General features: G+C 31.6%; 1 protein-coding gene across 2 annotated transcripts; it reads left to right on the forward strand.

Annotated features, from left to right (window-relative positions):
* The first annotated feature begins 1,761 nt into the window (after positions 1-1,761).
* Positions 1,762-13,403, forward strand: LOC139520859 (putative uncharacterized protein DDB_G0289263). 2 transcript variants are annotated; one of them, XM_071313861.1, is made up of 3 exons: positions 1,762-1,877; positions 8,031-9,122; positions 9,597-13,403. In XM_071313861.1, exons 1-3 carry the CDS (start codon positions 1,874-1,876, stop codon positions 13,256-13,258), a joined length of 4,758 nt encoding a protein of 1,585 aa, XP_071169962.1. In that variant the 5' UTR covers positions 1,762-1,873; the 3' UTR covers positions 13,259-13,403. The 2 variants fall into 2 exon arrangements, with proteins under 2 accessions (XP_071169962.1, XP_071169961.1); XM_071313860.1 differs by having other exon boundaries at positions 8,031-13,403.
* Positions 13,404-25,529: the final 12,126 nt, after the last annotated feature.

The raw sequence follows: 25,529 nt of genomic DNA on the forward strand, positions 1-25,529 counted from the left end.
ACACTGTTGTATACATTGGATTACATTCTACCCTGACAATCACACTGTAATATACATTGGATTACATTCTACCCTGATCATCACACTGTAGTATACATTGGATTACATTCTACCCTGACAATCACACTGTAGTATACATTGGATTACATTCTACCCTGACAATCACACTGTAGTATACATTGGATTACATTCTACCCTGACAATCACACTGTAGTATACATTGGATTACATTTTACCCTGACAATCACACTGTAGTATACATTGGATTACATTCTACCCTGACAATCACGCTGTAATATACATTGGATTACATTCTACCCTGACAACCACACTGTAGTATACATTGGATTACATTCTACCCTGACAATCACACTGTAGTATACATTGGATTACATTCTACCCTGACAATCACACTGTAGTATACATTGGATTACATTCTACCCTGACAATCACGCTGTAATATACATTGGATTACATTCTACCCTGACAATCACACTGTAGTATACATTGGATTACATTCTACCCTGACAATCACACTGTAGTATACATTGGATTACTTTCTACCCTGACAATCACACTGTAGTATACATTGGATTACATTCTACCCTGACAACCACACTGTAGTATACATTGGATTACATTCTACCCTGACAATCACACTGTAGTATACATTGGATTACATTCTACCCTGACAATCACACTGCAGTATACATTGGATTACATTCTACCCTGGCAATCACACTGTAGTATACATTGGATTACATTCTACCCTGACAATCACACTGTAGTATACATTGGATTACATTCTACCCTGGCAATCACACTGTTGTATACATTGGATTACATTCTACCCTGATCATCACACTGTAATATACATTGGATTACATTCTACCCTGGCAATCACACTGTTGTATACATTGGATTACATTCTACCCTGACAATCACACTGTAATATACATTGGATTACATTCTACCCTGATCATCACACTGTAGTATACATTGGATTACATTCTACCCTGACAATCACACTGTAGTATACATTGGATTACATTCTACCCTGACAATCACACTGTAGTATACATTGGATTACATTCTACCCTGACAATCACACTGTAAGTCCAGTAATTTTTCATGTGTTTTTTTTTTACATACAAATGGTCCGTAAATTGTATAAATATACAAATTTGAATAGAATATCGTCTGCGGGACTACAAGCCTTTGTTAAAAATAAAAAAATCTAGAAATGAAAAATGTAAATTTCGCCAGAGTCAATGTTTATAACGTTTGATCAGTGATGTCTCCACTCATCTATTGAGTGATCAATGTCAGACGTAAACATTTTTTTTTATATAAAAATCTACTTTTCAACTATTACCTGTTCAACGTATACAATTATCAAATGTGCGTTAGTAGAAAACATACGTTTTATGTGGACTTATGGATATATTCAAAAGTCAGTCAAAGATTCTTATATATACATGTAAGTATATACACATGATTTACTAACTAGCTCATATATTAATTTTGTTAGGATTCCAAAATACCTCAAGTATATTCCTATTGAATAAAATGTGTTCCACAAATCAAAAAATCAAGTTAACTCCTAGTTTAAAGTATGTCAAAAGTTTATTCTCTTACTTACTATTCACCTCTGCTAAACTAAACGTAAATTTCATCAATTTGATATATTTACGACAAAATACTCAATTATTGACTTGATTTGAAAATTTAATTGGTAAAATATTTAAATGTTTTCTATAGTTGATTGAAGTGACATTTGACTGATGATCTTGTCATCGAAGGGGATCGGTGTGACTTTTCCATTAGTACAGCAGATGAAAACATCGTAGAATTGTCAGTACATTGTGTGGAAATGGGTAAGCTTAGATTTATTATATGTTATATGTCTAAAATTGTAAACCTGCTTTGAAAATGTAATTGGGAATGAAGTAAATGCATTTAGTAAACAGATCTGAATGAAGTGCAATTTAAAATATACATGTAGTTTTTACTATATCTAAAAACATGTTTTTTTAACTGAACATGAGAATCCGAGTCAGGGACTGTTATGTACAGAAAGAAAAAGAGGACCCTTAAAATTCCGTGCAATCAATAGCTGTACATGTAAACATCAACATTATTTTTTAAGCTGTAAGCTTAGTGACATTCTCATGGCTACAGTAGGCGGTATTTAAAAGGAGAGAGTCTAAGATTTTCCAAAACTTAAACCATGCTAAAAAAATTAAAGAATAGGGACTAATGGAGTATTAACTTGTAATGAATAGATAACAATGAGCCAAAACAAATTAATGGTCTAAAAATATAAAGAATAAAAAAAAATACACCAACTTTCAGAATACTGAAGAAAGAAGAACACCCCATTCACAACCTCATTCCTTCACTTGTTTTTTTTATCGAATATATTCAAATTTAGATTTGATCCATGGAAACGCACTGGATTGATCCTAGGTTTTTAGTTTAGTAAAACATTGCATTAGGATCTTTCAAAAAATTTCATTATCAGTTGTAACGCTGTTGTTGTTTTAGTAAAATTCAAACATAACAATTGCTGTAAAGTTGTGACCAATTATGGTCCTACATGCTGTCTATAATTATAACGGTGTATGCTTTACTTTTATAAGCAACTTTCAATGTTAAGTTTTCGGCTTATATTTGTTTGACAGGAACTTCTTGTGAAAGCTCAATGATATTTTCTATAAAGTAGCTTCAACTTTGAGAAAACCCATAACGTATAGTCAGATGACTACAAAAGGCCCTAACGTGAAAAACAATTATTTGAATAAAAACTAACAGCCTAGTCTGTAACAATTTAGGAAAACAAATATGATAGACATGAACCAACGACAACAACTTCAAATATCGGGATTCTGGCTGGGATTCTATTTCTGTCGACAAGACATATTTCTGTGTCAACAGTTTATTTTTCTGCTGTTTTTGTGCTTCGTGCCATCCCTTTCAAACTGATTCTGCTGTTACATCACTGTGCCAGGTTAAGGGAGAGGATTAAGCTCTCACAATCATGTTTAATTAACTCCGAGGAATTATCAATATAATCGTACTGAAAAGTTGGAGTTAAAGTGCATGTTATTCTCATGTTACGATTGAAGCAATATTTTTCTTTTATTTGTAATGTTATTTTACATGGTCGTGTTATCATCATAACTTGGGGACATGACATTTTTTTTTCATCCCCCCCCCCCCCAAACACACACACACAATGTATGTATCAGTAACCCATGACCGTTGTGAATGTTTGTTCATTACAATCTTCTTATTTTCTAGTTTATTTGGCTTTCTGCAATTGCTTGTGCTTTTAAATCATTACTTTGGGTGTTTTGTCTTCAAGTTGGTCGAGTCTGTGCTTATTATTGATCAGTCAAGTAATGCTTTTAACTGAGTTTCACAATTGCGTCTTATGTGGTTATTTAACACTAATATTCCAGATTTGGGGGGTTGGGGGTTGGAACGCCAAAAGATATATTCAACCATGTCACATTGGGTTTTTTTTCTGGCCTGAACAGAGCCTGTAGCCAAAAAAGTTGTTGGTTGACGCCTGACAATTTAATTTTTTGTAGTTTGATTGTATATGCAAGCTTTACTCAGACTGTTAGTTTTCTATTGTTGTAATTACAGTGACTTAAATAGCTTACAATACGATATAGTTTTTGCTTATTGCGAAAGGCTGTACAGTGACCTGCAGTAATTATAGTTTTAAGTTATTGGCAATCATATTTTCCGCAGAACATAACAGATCATAACGAAAGTAAGCGTACACTATTCTTTGATATCGCACAAATGCCTCAAATCAAAGACGTCATCAGTGACTGCGTTTGTTTTAAATAGGTTTTCAACCTTAACTATAAATCGGGTTTACACGAAAAAACACCATTCCGCGTATAATATATTTTGTGGTTGCAAGCTATTGCAATATAATATAAACCTTCGTGGGACAATACTCACCAATATGCATGTTATACATGAAATAACCATATATTATCCACACCCTATTTGTTACATAATTAAGACATTGGTTTTGTTTTGTCAATTCCTCAATGAGAAAAATGCATATATGCCTATACAGATTGATGGATCAAGGTGCACAGGTTATAGATAGTATGCGACATGAATAATTCCAAATTATGTAACATGAGTTGAAAGATTTATTATAGTTGTGCCAATTACCATGATTTCGTTTCCTTATTCTACCAGTGACATACTCATCGAAGTAATATATGTCAGTTGAAAATATTATTCCGAACACGTGACTTTGGCGTCACCAGATTTACCACAAAAATCTCGAGACATTTAGTCAGCCTCGGTAAAAATTGAAAGAATAAAGCAGATGTCAAGTCAACTGTATTTTTTAATTTTGTACGGAACACTTATTACGTAAATGCACGACATGTTTATTTCTTAGATATGTTTGTTCCGCGCACGAATAATAATTATAGATGCCAAACACTTATATAATAACAAAAAGGCTAAAACCAATATGGATTTTTAAGGTCGTATGGTGACTTATAGTTCTTCATATCATCGCCTTTTGCTGGCATTGTTCTCTGGTGAACAGTTGTCTAGTTGGTTATAATACCACATCTCCGTATTTTTGCAGTTAAAAATAGTCGGTATTGCAAAAAAAGAATGTAAAGTGTGTCCTTTTTATGTTGTAATGTTATACCACTGTCTTAGGTTAGGGTGAAGGTTGGCGCCTGTTAAAAGTTTTAAGCTGATGCATTTTATGCACCTGTCCGAAGTGAGAAGCCTGTTGTTCAGTGGTTCTCGTTTGTTGGTTGGGTTTATAGATGTTCCTCGTTTCTCTTTTTTTACATAGATTAAACCGTTGGTTATATCATTCCGGTTTGAATTGTTTTACAGTATAGTCATTTTGGGACTCTTTATAGCTGGCTGATTGTCTTGAGGGTCGTACTTTGACTTATACTGTAATTGTTAACTTTTGTGACTTGGATGGGAAGTTGCCTTATTGACACACATATTCATATTTATAATTTATATTGAGATTGGATTGGCTACGTGTTGATACATTTTAACTATTTAAGCTAAGACGTGATGAATTATCATTGTAGGTATGCAAATGACGTATTCAACTTGAAATTTGACAATTCTAAAAGAGTCAAAATTAATTAATTATCCGGATATATCAATCTTTCAACTTCTCATTCATCTTAAAAATCAAAGTGTCCAAATATGAAATTTACGATAGGAAATTACAACATATCTTGCATATGTTAAACAAGAAAAGAATTTATCCTCTACTATAAAAGACTGGTGTCTAAAAATGCTCGGAAATGAAGGGTATAATTAAATTTACGAAATGCGCAATTTGTGCATCTAATCTACGTCTATGTCTTACAATGTTTCAATAATAGATAGAAATAAATACAAACGATCAATCAGTGCGATGAAAATTTCGGCTGAATAATTAGACAACAATTATATGTGTTCTCGTTATAACTGATAAGCAGACATGTTTTAATAGGTTGACAAATGACATTAATTGATATTTTAACAAAGACAGTGAGATTTATAGAATTTTTAAAACAGGTATTCAAAATAATTTAGGGCCAAAAAAGTGTATAATTTTTATGATGTATCATTCCTTATATTCCCCTTTCCCATGTTATTGTGGTTATCGATATTGATATGAGAACCTTGATGAAAATCGAAATACTCCTTTCCGAGTAGAAGCATACGCACATGACCTGCTCTGGTTTATTCATATCACATCCATGATTTTAATACTAGATTCGTTTTACAACAGGGTAAGCAAGTACCCACTTCTATAAACAAATAAAAGTAAATACAACAACCTTTGATATTAATAATCGTTTAAGGAATAACCTCTAACATTCACAAGGTTCGCCTAAATCAGGAAGTTTGAGAAGCAAAACATTTAAACCTCTGAAGGCATAAAACCCAAAATGATAAAAGAGGTTTGGGACATTCAACCTGCGATCATTACGTGTATATTATTATTGAATTCGTAACAACAGTATTTTTTTCAAATTCTTATCATAAATCGATGGATAGGTACTTATCAAGGTACAAAATAAAAACAAAGGTTATCACATGAAAATAAAAAAGCTAGATCGGGTGCTTCGCCAGGGTAATCGTCTTCTTCTATATATATGCATAACTCAACTACCAAGTCTAATCATCAGTAAAATATAGACCTCTGATTTCGTTATACATATACACCACCAACGGTTGGTCATCTGCACTTAATGTTCAAAATACAAACAATGCCACAACCAAGCGCACTAGCACTCACAATTTCCGAACTTATTTACTGAAAACGTATACAATAGTTTAAAATCTGTCTATTACTTGCCGTAAAAAGATACAGGTCTACACATTATTCGTAGAAATAATAGACCTAAATGCTGTATATATAGTAATGTCGTTGTTAGTGTTCTACACTTATCATTTCCCCTTTTCATTAACAGGTGTTTGGTCAAGATAAAAAAGCAAAGTTTCAAAGTATGATGGACCTAGTTACTTGAACTATTCTCAATCGGGCGGGTCATATGGAAATCCAATTAAAAGAGTCATTTTTTAAATGTTGACTAATATTCTGACATAAACATATCTGATTTAGAAATTTGATTGATAAATATATTTATCTCTGTGTGTTTTAGTTGAAAATTCAGCGGTTTATTATTTATTGCTATTATGACTGAAAAGGGCATGACATTTGATTTATTAATAAAAAGATGTATATTTAAACCAATGACTAGTTTCTGCGTTTAATTTTGTCCAATTGTAGGTTAATATATTCATCCTAAAACAATTTCATTCTTTATTTATCATAATGAACTAATTAATTTAAACCAAAAATAAGCCCCTTACCAAATTATTGGATACAAAAATAAAAAAAAGTATATGATAAATACATTGATTTTTACAAAAAATGAAAACATGTTTTGATTTATCATCAATTCATCATTTTATCAACCTATGACATATATTCTTGTCTAATACTGACTAACAAAACAACAATACAGTAGACCACTAAAGTACAATAGACCGACTAAATTGAATAAGTAGTACTTTATACATGCTGTACTTTGATCTTTTTCTTGTTTTTCATTCATTCTTGAATTTATCTACTTTTATAGATAACACTGGCATACTACAGCGAAATTAACCGATCCTTGTATATTTTTTATTACAAATAATCTTACCTCGAACTTATGGTAAATTGTCAACTGTTTTCTTCGACTCTTATAAATCGAACACCAATGCCTGACATATATTCATTCCATCGAACTTAACTTAATTGACAAATTTCGCTCTGCACGAAAATACTTATACTACGAAATTCTTGAGAAGCTTCTTCTTTGTATTTTTACTGGGGTGGCTTAGGATGATGCACAGAAGTGGAAACTTTGACTAACATCATGGTGTTCTTCTTACCTCACTACCTTGTGTTTGTTTGTTCTTGTCTGACCATCCAGACATCTTTGCCCACTGTCCAGGCTTTTGAGCTCACCGCCGTTATTATAACAAAAATACCGAACTCCGAGAAAATATTAAACGGGAATTCAATAAGCAAATGGAAAAAATCAACAGCAAAAACACATCAAACGGATTGATAACAACTGTTATATTCCTGACTTGGTACAGGCCTTTTTTTTTTTTTTTTTTAATTTTTCAAATTTTGTTTTTTTATCTCACACGACGATTAGAGAAAAATTGCACCAGCAAAAGGGTTTTGAACTATTGAATACGAGAGTTTTCGTGAATATTTCATTGTTTCTTCAAGAGTATGTTAAAGGCAACACGATATGTTAAATTACAATCTCATACAAACTTTACGTAAACGTATGATGCTTATAATTAGTAAGACTTTTCTTTCTTTACAAGTATTAAGCTATTCTTTTATTAGATAAATGTTCCAAATTTCAAATATCATTCCTTAATTTATATTTACAAACTCAAATTATCCATTAAAACATAATGTATTTAATGCATATACCATTTTATTCCAGGACAAATAACAAAATCCTTTGCCTCACTGGTGATCTGCATTCTACTGGTTTTCTTTGGAAATGTTCAACTTGGCGAATCAAGAGTACTGGGAAGACAGTTACTTTCTACGGACTCTGATGAAACATTTGATATGCACAACAAATTGGACAAAACAATCAAAATTACAAATGTTTCGCCAAACGAAACACCAAGTTATAAAAGTGCAGCAAACAGTCACAACACTCAATCTGAGTATTCAAACTATTTAACGATAGGAGCTGCAGACAACAAGAACAAAAATATAATGGAAGACATGTTAAACAATGTGATAGACAAAATTATCAAAGAGACCATAGATAATATTACTAATTTGAGACATGTCAACCAAATGAAAAGTGAAATACAAAATTATGGAACGGGAACACAACAGGTTATCAAAATGAAGGACCCTTCTATTTTACAAAACAATGCCAAACCTACAGTGGACGAGAGATGGAACGAATTCAAAAATGCGAATAATGAACAATTCTCCCCAAGGGGTAATATGAATTTACAATTTCGCGACGAAAACACCCGAATGAAGACGAAGAATGACGATGTTATTAGGACCATTTATAATGGAAATGAGAACAAAAAGGACTATAACCGCATGACGTCAGATGGACATAAAAATGGACTGGTTAATACGATACCACACATTACCAGACCTAATAATTGGAAAGTCTTCAAAACAGCAGGTGGAAAACAACTCATTGATGACACACCATTGATTGGAAAGTCAGTTGATATGACTGGAATTCGAAATGATAATTTGAATGGAAGAAGTTCGAAGCAAAATACAAAATTAGAAGCATATAGCAGAAAACAGATAGAAAGTTTTGGAAAACAATTACAAAACCAAATGCATGAAAGTTATAATAGTAATACAAATCCAAGCAGAACTTTTCAAGAGGGACGCAACCAAAACGTATTGAGGGGTAGCTTTAATACAGAAACCACCTTTAACGAAAATATAAACATAAAAGCTAATGGCAAACTGTCTAATAAAAATACTACTGGCATCAACGTTGAAAGAGAATTAGGAATCATACAACAAGCAGGAGCAAACAATAGTAAGGTTAACAATTTAGAAAAGTCTATGGTTTCAAAAAATCATATTTCCAATAACACAAATTACGAGTATATGAGAGCAGAGCAGAACACTATAAATGAAGAAAATACGTCAACTATAGAAGAAAACAAGAAAAACATTAGCTCTTTGAACGAATGGGTAACAAAAACAATTAAAAGTGCTTTGAACAATTATAAAAATGCTAGTTTTACAAATAATTTATTGGATAAGCAAGAGTTTTTAACACGAATGGAGAATATTAAAAAAGAACTTTTGAAGAAAATGCTAACAAAATCAGAAGCTTCCAGTACTACGCAATTACATTTGACAGAACTACGGGCTCAACAAAATAAGACAACTAATAACAAAAAAGGTGTAGCTAAGAAACGAAAGCAAAAATCTTATAAAAAGAATAAAAAGACCAAATTCACTAAAGGAAACTTCAATAGTATAAAGAACTTTCTTTTTTCTTTAGGAAATGACAAGAAATCGACAAAACCACGGTACAACAAAATAGTGTCACCTAGCGGAAAAGAAGAAGTTTTTGTTTATGAAGTAGTTGAAGTTGTACATCATGGAAATGCTTCAGAACAAGCAACAGAAATAATTAACACAACTAAAAGTATTTCATTATCAAAGCCTACAACCAATTCATCAAATTCAGAAATAAAAGCAAAAAATAATATCCCAAAAAATAATATGAAGTCAGCAAAAAGAAACCGAAAGGCAAAGAAAACTAAATCTGACTCAAAATCCACAAATTCTAACCGATCTTTGATTAAAAAGATTAAACAAGGAATGATGTCAAAAGGAAGCGACATTGGTAATCTTGTTCAAAAGAAAAGAAAAACGGAAAAGCGAACAAAAACAGAAGCAAGTCAGGACAAACCCATAACAAGATCTTCTACTGCGTCAAATCGCAAAAAGCCATCTCAGATAAACACCATAAAACAGACAATAAAGACAAAAGTGAATCCAGGATTGATATCTATATCGATACCAGGCATAAATCAATCAACATATGCTCAAATTCCATCAAATTCAAAGAATGGTGTGAATAAGCCTAGTTCTTCTTCGAACAACAAGAACATTGACGTGTCACTAAATAACCAAATGACCGAAAATATTGAATCATCGAAAAATAAAATGAATGATAGGAAGAAAGATGATAATTCTACACCTACCACCCAATTGACCGGAAAGATTCCACTAGCCAATCCTTTAACGGAATCTCCATTGACACCCCGCTCTAGGTTTATGACACATTTAGATGAAGCTAAAATACTTGCAATACGGAAACACCTTGTACGAATGTTGCAGCAGATAAACGGCCACATTGCTGCTACAAGGACAAAAAATATCGAATTAATAAAACAGCAAAATGAAATTAATCTCTTAGATAGACAAAAGGAGAAAAATATATTGGAACAAACGCTTTCTGGAAACATCGTTAAAAATTCGGAAACTACTGAAAATAAGGCAAATGAAAGGCATATCGTAACTGAGAGCCTAACTGGTGCGGAACCTGGTATTCACAAAACGAACCAAATCAAATCTTCCAAACCAACGACATTGGGTACGGATGGAAAGCCAACAGTAAATTCTATTACCAATCAAAATTTAATTTCTAAAGAAGAAGCTGTCTTATCCAAGTTGCCTAATGAGAAGAGAAATTTGAAACCACAAGATGTTTTACCTAATATTAGATCGAATAACATAATTTTGAAAGAAATTCGTCCAAGTTATTTTAAACCTGCATTTAACAACTTCATTGATGTCGAATTTCTGAACCCAGGTGAAACGTTACACCGAATCAATGTTTCCGAGATATCAGAAAAAGTCAAAAATCAAAACAATGTTGCTACATCAGAAGCTCCAGCTGATCGTAATCTAAAACAACCGCCTCTTGGAACTCAAACAAGCGATGTAAAAGAAAGTTCCTCTGCATCAATCAATCAAACGAACACCTTACAAAGTAATATAATTGACAATAGTAAACATACTAATATGAATTCGCAAAAGAAAATGCTTACAAAAAATCTGCAAGCTTTATTAAAGATGAGTGATATGCTATTAGCAAAGCAAAGTAAGATGCAGCATGGCAAATTATTACCAGGGGCGTTTAATGAACCATTGAACCATAATCAAGAAAATATGAATGGATTCATGCAAAATGAACTTAATATTCATCAACCAAATACAAATAACATGAATGGGATTCTAAATGAAGCTACAAACAATTCTCCTCAAGGTCAGACAGATGTTCCAAAGTCAGCACAATCTTCTAATCATTCGGATCTCTCATCTGTCCATAAGTCTCAATCTTCCTGGAACTTGCCAAGAATAACCACGCCACCGAGCCTTAGAAAACTGGAGATGCCTTTTGGAGTAGAAAATAGGAATAATCATAACATTCCACAAAATATGCTAGAAAGCAACAGAATGCAATCAAATTTTAGAAATCAGGTATTTGCTGAAAATCCACTACCTGATCTGAATCAAGCTATAATACAACATATGAAGGATAAATCGAGAAACACTCTGCATGTTGGTCTACCAGAAAATCAATCCGATCGCCATTTATTAGGGAACGCTCTCATGCTTGACCATGTGAATAATTATTTCAGAAATAAATTTGATCATATAAAAGGATCAGATCATCACCCTAATATTAACACCGTAAATAGCCAAAACAAACAGAATGGTATTCATAGTTCAATGTTATCAAACGTGAAGCAAAATACAGTGCAAAACAGTGTTGGTGGTACTTTATTCCCAGTACACGATCATTCGTCTTTAAGTGATCAAAAGTTGACCGATTTTAAAAATAAAATGTTTTCGGCACAAGCTGGTAGGACATCACATGGTGCGGCGCATTTAAGCGGAAGAAATATTCAAAAGAAATGGGTAACCGACAATAAATATAATGATATAACTCCTAACTTTCCGGCAAAAAATAATCGGAACGGAATGTTCTTCCGAAATGACCGGATTTTCAACGTTGGTCCACAATCATCTGGTATGTTTCAAAACGGCATTGGAAGTCAGATGAAAACAGAAACGCCTAACATGCAACCTAATAATATGATTGATCTACAATTTCTCAACCCAGGAAGTCATACAAGTGCTGTACACAAGCCTATAGAAAATGGTACGACGGGAATGGCTTCCAACTCTGTGTCTCTAACAAACCCAAATATTTCAAGTAACTCAGAGTTTGTCGCCTATAACCATCTTCAGAGAATGCTGGATAATTGGAGTACGCCATCTCCGTCATATCCAAATGAACATGGTAATCATCGGACTACACAGCGAACGGTATCAAAACAATTTCATAACAGTTATCACAATTTAGTTCCTAGTTGGAATTCGAAGTGGCCAGCCGCACAGGTTCCAGAGTCTAAGCGGCTCCCGCAAGTAAATCAAATTTCACAAAACCTGCAGCAAACATCGCCCATTCAGTCTCAAATACCACAAAATCAGCAACAATTATCGAAAAATAACCATCAATCTTCACCAAATGCCGATCAGAATTTATCATTTCAAAATCAGATTTCACCAAATCGTAATCAGATTTCGCAAAACCAGCAACACAGTTTACCAAGTGTACATCAACCATCAAATTCAAACAGTATGATAAATAATTTGCCTACGCAAAGAACACGAATAACTAAACAATCTTCAGTCCATCACTTGATTCCAAAAGTGTCTTTGCAATTTAGTTCTAATCGTCCCGTCAAACTCACAGGAAACGTTTTACCAAAAGAGAGTGGTACCACGTCACCTTATAACTGGAACAGTAACACGAATCAAAATACAAATAATGTACATTCTTTTCAATCTAGAGGCGGACTTAATAATCCTAGTATTTCAGGTCATGTTACTGAAAATAAAATGACAAGGTCTGGTAAAGACGTGGCTGGTAATGTTTGGTTTAATCATAAAAAACTGTTGAATTCATTTATACCGGAAAGTACAATTGCAAGTAACAGTATACTAAATGGGGCTGATGCTGCCTCGCAAATATTGAACAGTGTGTTTTCAAACAATATTCATTCACAGTCATCAAGTTTAAGAAAGGACATGTTGAAACCTATCACGAACAAAAAATGGTACAGTTATATTTTAAATGTGTAAAATGTATGCTTATACCGATTACTTTGTTTCTTATTCTTGTTGTAAATATTAATTGTTTTTAAATTATGAACGATACTTTAACATTGGAATGATATTAATACAATTGATTACGTATTGTTATAAATATATATATATATTTTTAAAATCTGTTTTAATTGTATTTCAAAAGGTATGATTCCGCCAATTAATAATGTTCTAAAACATTATGGAAGAAGACAAGAACTTGGATATGCAATTAAATAATTGTTAATTGTTGTTCCCCAGTTAAGCTAGGTTTATAACAAGGTTTAAACCAACATTGCCTAATAACACAAATGCCTATACCAATACACAACGCAAGGAATATGACAGTCGTTTTCCATTCGTTTGATTTGCTTGAGCTTTTGATTTTGCCATTTGATAAGGGTCTTTTCGTGATGAATTTCCCATGTGTTCAGTGTTTTTGTTATTTTACATTTTAGAATATCTTTACCAGGAACGTTCATTCCCGAAATTAGAAAGCTAATGATTTACAGATATAAATATGTGAAGAGCTATGAGTCCGAAAGGATTAACACATATAAAATCAACTGGCTCTTGAGTAATTTGAACCTTAGTTTCTATTTTTTCTAAAAGTTTCAGAAGAATATAATAGAAATCTATGATGCCCACCTTCTGGTGTGGGATTTTCTCGCTGCGTTTAAGACCCATTGGTGGCCTTCGGCTGTTATCTGCTCTTTGGTTTAGTTGTTGTCTCGTTGATGTATTCCCTATTATCATCCTCACTTTTTATTATTCTAAAAGGTTAACTGATATTTCTATTAGTTGTAATTGGCTTTAGACTAGCTGCCAGTAACTTCGAGTAATCTCTGAACTATACTTTTTTTGCTGTGGAGATGTAGTGGAGCACAGAACAAAAACTTAAGTACGAATTAAGGCTCAATTATAAACTGGTAGATTTAAACTCACACTTTATATTTTCTGTAGTTGTATATATTTATGTTTTCTAAAGTAAATATTTTTCATTGGGTTTTAACCATTGTACGCTTCAAACTATGTTGATTGATATTTATTTTACAATAGACAAACATTTTGAACAAAGAATTATATCTTAAAGATTTTCATGTAAAATAATTGTAATATTTTGTATACGTGCTGACATTATGTTTTACCTGATTTTAATCCTGATGAGTTTATTTACCAATATTTCGTACAATTGAAAAATTCAGAAATTCAATTCTGTCGTAAAAAGTAAAATCACAAAAATACTGAACTTAGAGGAAAATCAATTCGGAAAGTCCATAATCACATGGCAAAATCAAATAACAAAACACATCAAAAACGAATGGACAAGAACTGTCATATTCCTGACTTGGTACAGGCATTTTCAAATGTAGAAAATGGTGGATTAAACCTGGTTTTATAGCGCTAACCCTCTCACTTTGATGACAGTCTCATCAAATTCCGTTATATTTACATTGATGCGTTAAGTAAACAGACACAATAAACAAAATAGTCAAAATATGTGTACATCAGTCATCATCGTATAACAATTTCAAAAGAAACAATTGCATTTGTAAATTGCATTTGTCTCGAAGCGTTTTACAAAACTATAGACTAATCTGAAAACTGACTGCTAGCACATTTCGAAATTGATTCCTCTAATACACGGACAAAGGAGTAGGTCCGGTAAGGACCGATTTTGGCCTCAAATTTCAGGTTCATCTAACGAAAGATTTTGACCACTTTTTAAAGACTTAAGTGTTTATTTTTTTTTATTCAATTAGTTGATGTGAAAGATTTTAACTGATTTAGTCATTAAAAACGACCCGATTCAAGCTCAAATATGAAAAATCTACCAAATATGCCGAAAATGTCACTTTTCAGATGGTTTTTGTCAAAAATTGAAGTGGCCGCATCCGTGTTCATCCTCACCCTTTATATATGTTATGTATTATCACCAAATACAACTTACATTTCAATATTAAGGATGAACACGAATGCGGCCACTTTCGTTTTACACGGAAACCGTCTAAAATTTAACGAAAATGCTAGAATTATGAAGATTTCAGTAATTTAGCATGACTTAATGGTGCTAGTACCCGATATATGTGCATTGTATTGTCAAAAACAGCCTATATCTATGTAGCAGAAGCATTCTACTGTTCAAAAAATAACTTATAGTTTACATTTTAAACATTTTGTAAAACTGCTATATTTTTGGGCCAAAAAGGGGTCTTACTGAACCTACTCCTTTGAAAAGTGGTTAAAACGACTTTTCAATTATATTAGGATGGTAATTTATATTACATATACTATATTTCTATGACAACATGATTTGTCATTGTCATTTCTGTAAATAGGTTAGAATTGTGATGTATAACCAAATGAATATTCGACAAAGTGTCAATATTTGACTTTTTTTTCGTTTTAAAAAATAATGGATTTCTGAATTTTACTCCTTTCAGAAAAGATGTGTGTAAAACCATACTTTGTATGAGCTGCAGTTGGTATAAGTGTGTTTTTCCCAGCATAAAAGACTATAGTAATTACGATTCTTTCGATTTTTATTTATGTTTCAGCCATTTAAAATTATCAATGGGCCATTTTGCATACATCGGAAGAATGGAGGTATCTTCACAACAACTCTATAGCTATTACTTCACGGGAATCAGAATAAACAAAATGATGTATGACTTCGTCTTGAAAATGAATGAATATTTGGCACTAAATGTTAAGCATTCAAAAATCAATAAAAAGACCTGATATAGAGATAAACTTCATGTTATATTTTAACTTTCCTCGGCAAAAATCATATTTCTGTAACATACATAACTTTTTAATATGTCGGTGTTGAATGAACATGCAATGGCATTGCACAAGGTCATGTTTTTCTCTGGCTGTTTATGACGTCTTTACACTAAATCCATTGGATGTTTGATGTGAAGGGATTGATAGTTTAGTCTTAGATGCATGATTTTTTTATTAGTTGGGAGTGGCTTTGAACTAGCTCTCAGATAACTGCGAGTACTCTCAGATCTGTTCATTGTGTCTTTTTATGTCGGGACGGCCACGTCCACTTGTATTTTTTGTCCATCTGATGAGTTAAGCCTTTTTCAACTGATTTTTATAGTTCGTTCTTATGTTGTACTGTTATACCACTGTCCCAGGTTAGGGAGAGGGTTGGGATCCCGATAACATGTTTAACCCCGCCACATTATTTATGTATGTGCCTGTCTAAAGTCAGGGGCATGTAATTCAGTGGTTGTCGTTTGTTTATGTGTTACATATTTGTTTTTCGTTAATTTTTTAATATAAATAAGGCCGTTAGTTTTCTCGTTTGAATTGTTTTACATTGTCTCATCGGGGCCTTTTATAGCTGACTATGCGGTATGGGCTTTGCTCATTGTTGAAGGCCGTACGATGACCTATAGTTGTTAATGTCTGTGTCATTTTGGTCTCTTGTGGACAGTTGTCTCATTGGCAATCATACCACATCTTCTTTTTTATATGTGTTTTATTATTCAGGCTATATAGATATACTTTTAATTCATCTAAAAAAGAATTTTAAAAAGGGATCTTTTGGTGAAATGTTTGGAAGTTTTTCTTTCAATCGAATTGATAATGAATGTGTGTGTGTTTGCGTTTGGAGGGGTATGTGTTTTTTAGACCTGATTTTACTTTTTTACGTAAGATCACACGTTGATTCGTATATTATCAATGTGTTCAGTTAGACCAAGAATGATTTTCACTTCCATTCGTTTTAAACTAGTTGAATCGTAATGAAAGATACTCAGCCCAGAATTGACACAATAACACAAGGGTTAATACAAAATAATCAGCTGGAAATGCCAGTACACACGCAGAAATAAAAGTCAATTTGCCTTTTTTGAAATGGCGAGATTTGAAAGGTTTTTCATGTCACGAATGGATATCGATTGAAAAAATGCTTTGCATGCATTTAGATTTCTGCGAATTTCACCATATCAAGGAAATTTTAAGTGAAAAACAAAATTAAAAAATTTACCAAAAAAAGTAAATCATGCATCCATCTCCAAAACAAAAAATAATTAAAAAATCAGAACCAAAAACTCTACCGAAAAAAAATGATAAAACCAAAGAATAAGAAAACAATTCAATTAAAATCAACTGAATTTGATGTTTGTCTCACGGCAATCGATCTATTATTGTTATATTGGAAATAAATTACATATTTGGTCGAACAAGTAAAAAATCTGTTGCCATGTATTTAATTTCAGCCTTCCTGTTGTGATATTGATTAATAAAAATTGTACTTTTACTGAACGATCTACCAATGTCATTTGGAAAAATATTTATGGAAAAACGAAATATAACAAATGTTCTTTCATTAATGTATGCCTGTTATATTTTTTCTGTCTTGAAGATATAACATAAAAAAATTGATTTGTATATAGCTTTTGACTTATGAAAATAATACATTTTCATGTAAACATCATTGTTTTTTTTTAGATAAAGTTTATTAATATTTGAAAAAATACCGATATGGTCCAAATACTCATATGGTCCGGCCCGTTAATAACCAAACCAGTACATATACTCATATGGTCCGACCATACGGGTACGGTCGGACCATATGAGAATACGCATACGGTCATGACCATACGCGTATGGTCCAAATACTCATATGGTCCGGAACATATATATATATATATATATATATATCAATAACTGTATCGAAATCAGGCCATTACGTTTCATCGTGAAGAATTGCCTAATATGATTTTTAAAGGTAGCACATTTGGAGCAGAAACCTTAATTCATCTGTTCTTGCGTCCCAATATATTTCCTTCGTCAGTACTACATGTAGATGCTGTTTTCTAAAACTCAAAATGCACACAGCTTTGTTAAAGCTGTAATTAAAATTCGAACACAAGAGAAAACAAATCGAATAAATGTAAAGAACGCAAACAAAAAGAAAATACATGCATTCATACTAAACTCTTAAAGCTTAGACCGGATAAATACCTACTTAACTAAGGCTGATAGTCATCGAAAAAGTAAAATTACAAAAGAACCCTCAGGAAAATTCAAAACAGAAATACCCTTATAAAATGGCAAAATCAAAATCTCAAATACAGCAAACAAATGGATAACAACTGTCGTGGTACAGGCATTTTCTTAAGTAGAAAAAACATGGTGGATTAACCTGGTTTTATAGCTAGCGTACAGTTCGTTGCTACAGTAATGCCGACAATTTGTTGAAATAGTCTACCTCCAAATTCATCAAATATGTTGGCACAATAGAGTGTAGTTATTGAAATGAAAATGTGTAAGACTAAACATACTAACTATCGCAATCAATTGTATTACATGTCAATGGTTCATTCTACCAACTGTAGAAAAAGCAGTACATTTTAGTTATACGAGATAGATAATAAAACACAAGTGACAAAAACAATCGAGAATACGAAAAAGAGGTTATATCCTATCCGCTGATTTATATGAAAACAGAAGATTAGACCCGAACACTTGTTTACATATAATGAAGACACATATGATATCAATTTTAATTTGTGAGCTAGAAATTATAGTACTAGATAAATTAGTGTATAAAACAAGATAATGTTTAGAAAGCAAATTATATCTCTTAAACAAAACTCTTCAGATGTTGTACCGAATATAGTATCTGGATTGACCCCAAATAGAAGGACCGATCAAGTGTATATTATTGACTTTTAATTTAAAACATATTTTTCCTAGCCATAACGTCTACAGAAAACCCGATTGCAATAAGACATTTTTATCTCAAATGAATACAGAGTAACACATAGTAAGCAATGTTAAATAGATAATTTCAAAGTATATATAATCAACCAGACATTTATTTACGGAGGCAACGTATTAAAAAAGCAAGAACTAGCACAGATAACATATGAAGAGATAATTTAATACATTGGACTGTTCCGTTCTGCTAAGATTCGTCACTGAATTAATTAAAAATATGCAGTGCTTAACAGTAAACAAACAGACAAAACTGATATTTCCCTGATTTCCCTAATTTTGATTTTAAAAAAGGAAAGTCTAGTTTGAATGCTGACATTGTGATTCTCCCACTTTTGATAATCAAAGGTTTAAAATCAGGATTCAATATCTGCATTGATTATACAGGTTTGCCTTTAAAATATTGATAGCGATCGATGACATCAACTAATGTCTTTGGAGCAACATATGCGGGATAAATCGTGATAATCACAATTTAAAGGTATTTAACTCAATTTTCCTCATTCACCTTTCATAACTAAAATAGCTAGAGCGTTTATTTCTGTAATATACTTTATGGTGAAACTCATCATAGATACCAGGATTATGATTTATAGGACAGACACGCGTTTAATGTATAAAAGACTCATTAGTGACGCTCGAACAAAAACAGTTTAAAAGGCTAAATAAAGTGTGAAGTTGTAGAGCATTAAATATGTCAAACTCCAAAAGGTTTTACTGATTTTTATATACCTATATGGAGTTATTTTCTTTCAGAACGACAGGTCATTCTTTTTCAGAATCAACCCGGACGATACCATGTTTCAATGAAATATGCTCAAAGGCATAAAATAATGACCTGTGTGAGGTCATTATTTTCCTTGATAAAAATGCAATCTATAATTTACTTCAAAATTTTATTCGTCTGATAGTTTTTTGTTGCCGATTTGGAAATTTATATTTTAAAGTTCGATCAATGATAGATGTAAAAGAAACCTTCATTGCCCGCATTTTAATTTTAGAAACAAATAACGTGAAGTTTTGTTAGTTTATCGCTACAATAAAGAAACATTATCATATATGTGAGATGATTTTTAATATAAACTTTCATAAATAAAAAGCCAGATTTAACATATTCGTGTGTTAGATTTTGAAAATCTTATTGAGTCACACTGAATAAGTTGGTTGATTTTTGGTTGCTTGTTTAACGTCCAGTGGCAAATATTTCATGCATGTTCAGGACGATAAACGCTATATAGGAAATCGTACTGTGACCTACATGTATTTATATTCGTCTTTGTGTTAGTTCTTAACTTTTTTAAATTTATAAAATTGAGAATGGAAATGTATACCTTTTACTCTATCAAATGATCAACTAATAAGATAATCTTATATTCTGTTGAATAATATTAAGAGGGGCCCCTATTAACGTAACTCAGAAAAGGGTCGGGTGCGGAGGGTATATAATTATATCCTGATTATCTGTTAATAAAATGTATTGCTATTCTAAAGACAATCTTTCTGAATTTTTCCTTCGATTCAATTAAAATGGTTAAAAAAATAACCACTTTTCCGCGATAGAAATGACATTACAAATAGAAAAAAACATACCCTCCCCCTTTTCCATAACCTAAGTGGTACACTAAATTACTTACAATGTGTCTTGTATTTGTCATACATACGTTATCGGATGGTAACAATACATTTGTGTCTTACTTTATGCAGTTACAGTAATATTTTCATTGTGTAATATTTTTTAAAAGGTTTATATCTAGATTAATTAGATTTTTATTTCACATTCTAAATGTGCCGTAGGTCGTATTAAAACCTGGACGTATTAGAAAGGAATATGCCACTTAGTGTTGTCGGTAAAATAGGATACTAAATTTTGCAAATCTTTATAAAAAATAATATTTTTTTGACGGTATATAAGTCAGATAATGCATATTTTAAGGTTTTTCTTGTCGAAGAACACACCTCGGGGTGTCAGAATTGCTCAAAGAAAAACCTCCCTACGGTTGATCTTTCATTTTATCAATCCTGTCACCCCTCGGTGTGTTATACGACAAGAAAAACCTTAAAATATGCATTATCTAACAGAGTTTGACATATTATAAACATACATGTTGATAAATTCTTAAAACTTTTTGTTATTTGTGCCGTTAGGTATCTTACTTGGTTGTATATACTTCATTTCTCAAATTCTCCATGAATCAAATTTAAAGAATTATGTAACTGACAAGGCATGTGTTAAACAAATTTCCAAATACGACAAATATTAAAATAAAAATAAAAATTCCAAATAACCTACAGACATAGCGGACAACTGGTATGCCTGTTAATTGAACAGTTTAACATGTGTATGTTTTTGCTTCAAACAGTCGCTATCTCGTTGCAATATATCCCGCATATGCACAGCAAAAATGTTTAATATGCGGCCATGTGTAAACTACATTGTCATTATAATGACATTTTATGCGTCTGTCATACGAGTGTCGTTAGTTTTTTGTTCACTTCAGTGTTTTTGTTGTTTCGTTGTTTTCATCTTATATATATATATATATATAGTTCATGTATTTCTCTAGGTTTTAGTTTGTGGCCCGGATTTGTTTTCTCTCAATCTATTTATCACTATCAAACAGCGGTATACTACTGTTTCCTTTATTTAGCGAGTTTTAAAAAGAAAATGACTATACCAAATCAGGAATATGATAGTTATCCATTCGTTTGACGTGCTTGAGCTTTTGATTTTGCCATTTGATTAGTGACTCCTCGGAGTTTAGTATTTTTTTTTTATCAATTTCATTTCAATATATATCTTCTTTAAATATTATTTGCTATATTGAAATGCCATCTTGGTAAGATCCCACAAATACGACGGTTATCTTAATCAAAAAGTTCACAATCAAATTCAATTGAGAGTGAAATCTTAAATTTACGCCAAAAAAAATATGATATAAATGTTAAATGTTGGCAGCTTCTCGTTTCTAAGTGTATCGTTGAGTTAATCTGATTGTAAGTTATATAGACCCCGTTATGATTTGGTTAACCGTTATTGAATATCTGTGTTACAATTGACCACGGATATATTCCACTTGTCGTAGTCTAAAACTCACCCTCTTTACGGCAATAGAAATATCACCAAATACGACTTATTACCGAATTTTGTATTTTATATGTGGAATAGAAATCTTTTCTAACTTGTGATTTTAAATGTTTAAGTTCGCAATATTATATTATCATTTCCATATGAATTTACTGTTCCGAAAGTGTAAGTGTCATTTAAACAGTACGACATATGGAGTCTAGTACTTATGTTGTTCCGAATTTTTTCTCTCTCTCAATCTATTAAAGACGTTTGATCAGCGGTAAACGACTGTTGCTTTCATCTATATACCCAAGTACCAAATCGTGTGAGCCAGATTTCATAAAAACTTTTTCATATACCTATGATGTTGTAAGTTTTATGATTGCATCCCTCATATCTGCCCTCTATTTTTTCTGCTATTTTTTGGTACTTATATAAGTTTTAAAAAAGAATTATGTTTATCATTGATTTTGACTCTCAAATTAGATTTATAATCTTTGAATTTATATCGACAAAGTTATCAAAAAATTTGCTGTTACAAAATATTAGAAATTATTATAAATTAAGGAATGTATCTCCCTCATGCAAAGCTCTGATTCCTTTCACGGATTTGGCTATACTTTTTGGACCTTTTGGATTATAGCTCTTCATCTTTTATATAAGCTTTGGATTTCAAATGTTTTGGCCACGAGCATCACTGAAGAGACATGTATTGTCGAAATGCGCATCTGGTGCAAGAAAATTGGTACCGTTAATTTTATAATCAACGTCTTAATAAATGTATGATTATTTGAATTATTTTCCAAACATTCTTTTAGTGCAAGAGTTATCTCTTGTTGGTCTTTTTTTACTGTTTTTGAAACTTACTAACTGAAAATAAAATCGACAAATACAATCAAATTTAACTATGTGCATTTAAAAATAATTCAATTTAAATAAATCCTTTATATAATGTTGGCTCTTTAAATTGCAAATTTATGATATGTACTAAATGGAGCAGTATAAATTTCTATGATGGGCAATCATGTTCGCGTTTTGATGGGAAAATTGAGAACATGAATGATGCTGAAATTAGTGATGTGGAAAAAATTAAATGATCATAAACCTTTGTCAACCATTGTCTATAAAATCTGGACTTTATATCTAATTTATTTCTATGTATGATATTAAACATGGTGATTTTAATACTCTCCGTTTAAACAATAGCGATCTCTATCAGCTGTTTCCCTGTTGCAACAGATGGGATGTTTGTAGCATTTAGTTTCGTAGATGTACCGACTTGAAACAAAAAAGTTAAAATATAACAAAACTGTCACATTAGCATGCGTCAATGTATGAACAGATATTGAACAGTGAAGATGTTTGGAATAGAAGAATGAAAAAGAAGAGAGAAAGTTAATCAAAGGTAAGCAACTTAACTTTTGTAATCTTGTTACTCCTAAATGAATGATTATCCATTTAAAAAGAGTAACATATTGAAGTTCTTAAATCATGATATATACTTTGGAGACAAATATTGAATTTCAATTAAGCTAAGTAAGGGAAGATATAAAATGTAAGGAAAGTTTAAAATGTGTATCAATAAGAATACAACTTTTATATGATGAATCGGTGCTCTATAATTACTATAAAAAGTTAAATTGTTCATGCAAATTACTACTATCAATTGTTCAATCATTCATTTTGTCTCTGCTTTATAAAAATTGTTTAATATTTAAAAAAACAATAAAAGATTTTCTTATCCTGACTTCACTCAAAAAGACATATATGTTGAGTAATACATGCCACTGAAAGTGATGTGTTTGATATGTAGTGCTATTTTAAATCTTTGGATTGTTGTAATATTTCTACTATTTTCATACACAATTTACTATAGTACTTAAGATATATTCAGCTTGGATAAACATTTTGCAGAATTAATATTTTATACAGGGATCATCTGATCTTATTGATTTCAAAAAGGCAAAAATGATGATTTATGAGTCAGCTAAACACATGTTACCCAGGACATTATATTGTACATTAATTAAGTTAGAATAAAATGTCACCAGTGCAATCAGCCACAAGTGGTCGACATACTGTGTAACTTTTCATGTCTGGAATTACTGAAGTAAATAATATAAAATTGGTCCTAATGAATTCTAACAATAGATTGGTTAAGGTCACGAATACTCCTATATTTTACTATACACCTGTTTTAAATGATGACGTGGAACTATTGTCACATGTATAAATTTCAGTGCTACAGAATATAGGTTGGAAGATAAATCTGATACAACTTATCAATTTAATTGTATATCTTAAAAAGATGCATTTCTTAAAATATTTGTTATTAATGTTTATAATTAAAGTTGTGTTCACAAACTTTTCTGTAATTGAATTTGTTGTATTGTTATTTAACTTTTGACAGTACACTCCAGACTTGATATTGAAATTTCAGGTTTAGTCAATTATTTACTGATAATCTTCCTATTTTCTTCCAAAAGTAATAAATGACATTCTATTTGGTATGCAATAGAATAATTTAAATGTGTCTTAGATCAGTCAATACAAAAAGATTATTCATTCATTAACAATTTATCTGGTATAACAATAAATTGTACATTGAAGGTTTGTTTAAATAAATTGAATTTTGCATTTTTAATCCCTGCATCCCCCACCCTCCCTGGCATGATGGTGTTTGTACAATTGTATTGACACATGTACAAATATGGGCATAATTGATATTTTTATTTAAGTACAACATATGTACAATTATGAAAGAACAAATGAAAAAAATGTAAACGTTTCGCGTTAAAAAAATGAATAAAAAAGTCAGCATTAATATGTAATCTTTTGGTTGTAAAAGCAACTGTAAATCTAGGATTAAATTCAGTTTATAGTAACTGATTAATTTTCTAAAACTGATAACAGATTCATTAATAAATCGTAGCTTTTTTAAAAAAAGTAAGAAGAATCAAATTATTCTTTCACTTTAGTATTTCAACTTCATTTTAATTTAGAAAAGCATAAAAAATTTACATATTTATCGAAAAGCATATTGATCCCATGTTACATGGAAGTCTACACGAGTTCCGGATAACATCAATAATATCCTTGTAAATAATATGTTAAACCCCCAAGGATCGATTGACACCTGTTACCACGCCTATTGATATGGAAGAAAAATATAACAGGTACTCTGTAATCAAAACCACGGACACAGCTGCTTTTTTGTCAAAGCGAGGCTTACAGATGCTACATTCTTGCTCAGTTGTATACCGCTTCCCCTTTGTTGCATTTGAAAAAAAAGGAATTTATAATTCGATATTAGTGTTTATGTACTATACATGCAATCCTGATATCATATTGTTAGATTATACATTTCACATGTTACACGTCATGCACATTTAAATGTATTGAGCAGTTTCATTTTCTTTACTAATATAATATTTTACTTGGTAGCTCAATAATAATAATAAT

This window comes from Mytilus edulis, chromosome 4, assembly GCF_963676685.1.
Source record: "Mytilus edulis chromosome 4, xbMytEdul2.2, whole genome shotgun sequence".
Classification (NCBI taxonomy): domain Eukaryota; kingdom Metazoa; phylum Mollusca; class Bivalvia; order Mytilida; family Mytilidae; genus Mytilus; species Mytilus edulis.